This window comes from Maylandia zebra, linkage group LG8 (genome assembly GCF_041146795.1).
Source record: "Maylandia zebra isolate NMK-2024a linkage group LG8, Mzebra_GT3a, whole genome shotgun sequence".
NCBI classification, from domain to species: domain Eukaryota; kingdom Metazoa; phylum Chordata; class Actinopteri; order Cichliformes; family Cichlidae; genus Maylandia; species Maylandia zebra.
This window is the reverse complement of record NC_135174.1, coordinates 26,657,678-26,663,677: the sequence shown is the minus strand read 5'-3', so window position 1 is coordinate 26,663,677 and position 6,000 is coordinate 26,657,678. Positions and strand designations below refer to the sequence as shown.

Sequence of the window (6,000 nt, the reverse complement as noted above, 5' to 3'; positions counted from 1 at the left end):
CTGACAGGTCTTTAGGCCTGTGCGACTGGGACCTTAATCTACAGAGTCAGGATGAGGAGGTTAACCATTTAGGAGTTCAGAGTAGATCTGCCAACTCAGGTGGTTTGATTATGATGCCTCCTAAGTGAAGTGTTGTCGGCATGTCTTACTGGGAGGCGACCTTAGCCCAAAGCCAGCAGATGCTATTCAGATTTGAGCTCTCGGCTGGCTGCAGAATTCCCCGGTTTCCCACCAGAAAACCTGGAAATTGGGAGATCTGGGCATCTCTGCCTACCATGGCCTGAACCCAGGTAGGCAGCAGAGAAATAATGGATGGGTGGATAGCAGGTCCAAAAGTGATACAATATAAATTAATTAGGTTTGCCAAATTATTTAGCATAGTGTTTGAGGACAAGCATCGAATCGCTATCGAGCTAATGCGCTGACCAACAGTTAGTGGGAACAGCACAGCAATGAGCCCAGCAAAAGTAAAGAGAGGACAACTACCTGCCAGCAAACTGCCAAGTAAACAATGCAAAATGTTTAATATTTAATAGGTTTCTGTCTAATGTCTCGTGACAAAGGAAACACACAAGAAAACCCCACAGGGCACCCCACCCACAGAGCTGGCCATTCAGAGCCTCCGCTACTGCTATGTGGATGAAGTTTATTTTATTTTTAAAAAATAAACGATGTGGTTATGCACTCCAGGCTTCACAGTTACAAACTTGTACATCCTTGAAACTGAAATGACGCCTAACTCGACAAAGAAAAATGAAAGATCTCATTCGGCTTTGCGTCCTGCCAAAAAATATTTCTGAGTAAACACAATTGAGTTTTTCATTTTTCATACTGGTGGACGTTTCATAAACTACAGCATGTATCTCATATACTTTATAGCTCCCTGACAGCATCAACTATATAGCTCTCCCATGGATACAAAATATGATCTGGGTTAGATTGTTAATCATATCATACACTCTGAAAATGTACAGTATAAACAATAAATATCCAGTGACTGATATCCTGACTGAATGCCTTGTTATAAAGAGAAAGGAGTGATTGGGCGTTTAACCGCTTCCCAACCTGCTTAGTTAACTTCTAAACATCTAAAACATTCATTCCTGTTTTTGCTCCACGACACCGACAGTGCAACATCATATAATACAATTACCACTTCACTTAACACGTCACACACACTAGCAAAACACACACGCGCGCGCTTTCCAAAACGACACACTGGCACACTCACAGTGAACGCTCAAGTGGGACTGAAATTCGGGGCGAGAGGCGTTTCAAGCCAAGAGGAGATGAACGGTGAGAGAAGGAAGTTAACAGGACAGATATACAGCACTGTGTTAGTTTGTTCTGAAATTCACTCATGAAAAGCAGCAGCAGCAGCAAAGAGCACTCATCCTCCCAGCAGCCTGTTTCCAGTCTCGTGTGAGTGAGGTTAAAGGCAATATTGCAAGTGAATCAAATAAGGCAGAAAGAAAAAGAAAACATTAAGTTAAATTAAAAAAAACAAACATCCAGCCAATGCAAAATGTCAAATCTTCCCCTGACAACACTGTCGCCAAAACCGTGTGTATGTGTGTTCACCAGATTTTTTTGTTTTACTGTATAGAAGTGCTTTTTTCTTTTGTACGCGCTGGCCCCTCTGGATCGAGCACAGGTGAGGCGTGATGAGGAGGTCCAGAGGTGGCCGCTGAGGCCGAAGTTAATGCAGCTGGAGAGGTGAAAGGTCAATGAATGATCGAGACGGCACAGCAGTAGCTTGACGGAGAGGGTGGGGGAACTCGGTGGCGTCATAGCACTGTGCTCTCAGACTCTTCCTCCGAGTCCTCTTTGCTGTTGGCCGACTCCAGCTGTGCCACTGAGTTCCTGAAGGGGGAGATGTGGGTCAAGTCAAAAATACTGTCCAGTTCCATGTTAATGACGGGGATGTCCAAGTTGCAGAGGGAATCTGGCAGAGCAGAGAGAACAAGCAGAGGATAAGCAGACAGATAAAAACCGTGCAAACAGAGAAAAAGATCCTTCCAGATGTGATTCATCAGCGCTGAATGATGTCACACACAGCAGACGTCCAAACCAAGGTTGGAAGCGTGAAGAAATAAATTAAAAATGCATGACAGGGATTCACAGTGTAAAAAGTGTATGTGTCTGTTGAACATCACCATTCCCTAATGGTGGGCAGGGGTGTCAAACATGAGGCCCAGGGGCCAGAATTGGCCCAGAGAAGACTCCAATCTGGCCCGTTGGATGACTTTGAAAAATGTGAGAGCTTGTGTCTGTGTGGAGCTAGCTCTGTGTAGAGGGGACAATGACACAACAAACACTAACTATCGATAAAGTTAGATCATTTTGACCAAACTAGCATTTTATGCAACACAATTAAGATTTCCTGTCACTGAAGGCTATTTGTCAAAATCAAAATCCTGCTGATGTACCACATGGACTTAATATATGCAGGCAAAACAAAATCCAAACAATATCTGTGCAGTTTACAAGCTCTTTTTATCCACTGCAAGCAAGCAGGCAACAAAGGGTCATGGCTTCTGAGGCAAGGCAAGTTCAGCGTACCCAGGATCTCTTTCTGTTATCTGGATTCACCCTAACGTCAACAATCAGGCTAAACCCCGGCATGCATCAGTCTAACTATGAGAATCTGACCAGACACTTTTATCAGTAAGACTGGAAAACAATTGCTAAAAAAACAAGGTTTAGTCTATATTAACCCACAAAAGAAAACTAAAAACTCAGACTGTAAGGCTGACAGTAAAAATTTGATGGTTTACAATCAAGAGGCTCAAGGAAACATGATGCTATTTTACAGAGAACTGATTGGTCAGTAGGTGGTGACTTCATAACTGTTAATGTCTAATTTTAAACATTTTCTGCTTCGATCCAGGTTAAGTCTACGCCATGTTACCATGGTAATATACCTAGTAAAGGCAAACAACCTACATAATACTGAAAACCCCAGGTTAGACCTGAAGTTACCTGGATAAGCTGAGCTCTCCCTTCATATATTACAGACCTTTGGTGCTTGTGCTTACCTACCTATATAGAAATTTGGCTAGTATGCCATGCAGTACATGTGTACTTATATAATATATTACTATAATATTGACAGTGAAGACATCTAGTGTACAACATGTGATGGAAAACTGGTGCAGACAGGAAGTGCGCTGACTGAGGGGCAGAGGTGGAGTCGGTGGGAAGCGTGAGGGGTGTGTGGGTGGGGTGACAGATGAAGCCAGGGAGAGGAGGGGCAGCTGGAGCAGGGCATTATGGGTGGGAATCCTAAGCGCAGGAGAGGTTGGGATCGGTGGACAGTTCGGTATGCACGCCCATGTAAGCCATGCATCAGTCTCAGCCACCATGCAAAGGCCAACAAAATGAGTAAAAGGTGGACTGAACACAGCGCCTGTATGGTCATATGAGTGAGGCTGCCGTAGAGCAGCGGATAATCTTAAACCTGCATCTACTGGCAGCTTCACTGTGTTGTGAGCATGTCAGCGGGCGGCTCCATGTTTGGGGTTTGAGGGTACCGAAGAGGAGGGGAAGGGAGGCTTTAGCACAGAAACTCCTGCTTACCCTAAAAGTCCCTCTCACACACAGAATCACACTGAACCTCTCGCCTCATACCGCTGCAGGTGAGACGATAAGAGGGGAAGAAATTACATGAAAATCATGATTAGAACCTGCAGGTGATGGAGAGGCAAACAAATGCATAATACACGACTCCTCTCCTGATGGAGAAAGACACCAAAGGATAGTCTGCTGTTATCCTACATCTATCATTATTGCCAATAAATGTCATGAATAGACCAAAAACAGTGCATATACATCCAAGTACATGAACTTAAATAATAAGAATTCATAATATTTGTCAAACTATGGCATATTATTTATCAAATCTACATATAGCAAAAAGAATTACGAACACAAAGTGCTTTAAAAAAAACGGTCAAGTTTAGCATTACCAGTGGACATGCTTTCCCCAGGAGAAAGGCCGTCCAGGAGCCCAGATGAGTGCTCCAGAGGCTGGGGACTAGTGCCAGGTGTGGATGGAGGCTGAGGAGGAGGCAGGCTGGGTCTCTGCCGGGGCGGCTTGGGGGTCGGTCTGGCCTTGGTGAGAGTCCCAGCCAACGAGGGCGGAGAGGACAGAGACGGGGTGGTGACCATCTGCAACTGACCCGGGGAGCTGATGGTGGCATATCCCTGCGGGTAGCTGAAGCCATATGGGGAGGGGGTGCTGGGAGGAGTGGGAGACAGGCTGACTGGAGACGGTTGACCTGTGGACTGGTCGGACATGGCTCCCGTTGGGCAGTAAGGGCCTTTAGGCGGGATCGGAGCCAGCTTCTTTGCTGTAGAGAGACCACCAAGAAAGAACACAAGATGATCGGGGTCTGCAATATTTCCAAAATAAAAGGCATTTAGGAGTCTGCTAGCATGTCTGTTTGTCAAATTAAAAGTGTTCAATTTTTATAGAAATCTGCGGTGATGCTTTAAAGTACCAGATTTTCAACATAAAAGAAAAAAAAAACTTTGACATGCCCATTTTTCCAAAGTAAAAGAAATTTGCTTTAATTTGCCAGATCTTCAATATAAAAGCTGACAGTTATAAAAAAAAGTTACCATGATAACAAATGTCTCTATATTTCTGAAATAAAAGCAACCAGTGTTCTTTAAGAATAAACAAATGTTTTGACATGCTATTTCAAAGTAAAAATCACTTTTTAGTCATCAAAGTTTAAGTGTAAAAGAGATGCTTGTCTCGTCTTCAGTCTAATAAACTCTGAAGTTCCCCAGACAAATTTACCCATCAAATTGCTCATTAATTATAATATCTGCCTTAATTAAACCCTTCAATCATACAGCATCAAGTCAAGTTTATTTCTTCAAACTAAACATCGCCCTCTTATCCTTCGAGTCTGAGGATATTTTAGCAGATAAAACTCTACTGCAGCCGTCAGTCAGTTATTATGTGGTTTTCCAAGGACCTTTTCCCCTCTTTTGTGCAGCAACCAGAGTGGAAACAATGAATGAAAACACACTTTTGCAGATTTACATCCTCTCCACACGAGAGGTTCCACTGTAACTTAAAATGACCTCATTCACAGCACTGACTAATAGATTAGACAGATTCTATTAGAGCCTGAGAGACAGCTAAATGAACACAGCGGGCTGCATCTTTTTTTGCTGTCACAGTACTGGGCAAGGTGCAGAGTTTTTAAATCCCCAAAAGTAATTACTTTTACTATTTTTACCATGTTTTTGAGACAAGCTGAGATCCCTGTCATACACGCCCAGTTAGTTGTATTACCTCTCCTCAAGGTGTGTGGACTGTGGTCAGAGAGCTGCGACTGTCCACTAGAGGTCACTGCTCCCTGGAGCCCCTTCTGTCCAATCACTGGAGACAGCTCCTTGTTCTTCAGAGTACTGAGGAGAGAGTGAAGGACAAAACACACAAACACACACATTATGATATACTTTCTTCTGTAATTTACTAACCCTGCCTCCATAAATCTCTTTGTTTTATAAAAAAAAAGGAAAATATATGAGAGCAGCCATAATTCCCGGTGACCACTGTTGCAGATGGACATGTAGCTTATACAGTTGAGCAAAAAAAGAAGGAAAGAAAATTCAAACATATCCTGACAGCTTAATACATTTTCCTTACTCCTACAGCACAGTGTAGCCAGAATGCCAATGGGAAGAAGGTCTTAAGGTCAAAACATAACCAGTTTACTCTCTGATCGACTGACTCTCCTCAGCTACGCCTCAACACACTCTCACTCTTCAGCAAACGAGACATGGAAGGCGACTGAAGCAGCCAGCATTCAAAGGGAAGCTATTATGCTGATACGATATCTGGATTTTCATATTAAACATGGCTGAAGTTTCAAATTAATGAGGTCAGCATATGTAAAAGTAATATCTGTGATACTACTACTACTTACCTTCTGCCCTATTTCAGCCAGTTTTTCCTGCTCTTAGCTCTGAATGATGTCA

The 6,000-nt window shown here is 43.2% G+C and overlaps 1 protein-coding gene across 3 annotated transcripts in view; it reads right to left on the bottom strand.

The window, feature by feature from the left end:
• Window positions 1-577: 577 nt before the first annotated feature.
• Window positions 578-6,000, bottom strand: part of LOC101463982 (rho GTPase-activating protein 44) — a 93,918-nt gene continuing 88,495 nt past the window's right edge. For all 3 annotated transcript variants that reach the window (XM_076887713.1, XM_012923217.3, XM_012923218.3), the window contains 3 exons: window positions 5,312-5,427; window positions 3,969-4,352; window positions 578-1,945 (listed from right to left, as the gene is read on the bottom strand). In XM_076887713.1, coding sequence (XP_076743828.1) covers window positions 1,788-1,945; window positions 3,969-4,352; window positions 5,312-5,427 — 658 coding nt within the window. In that variant the 3' untranslated portion in view covers window positions 578-1,787. The remainder of the gene's footprint in view (window positions 1,946-3,968; window positions 4,353-5,311; window positions 5,428-6,000) is intronic.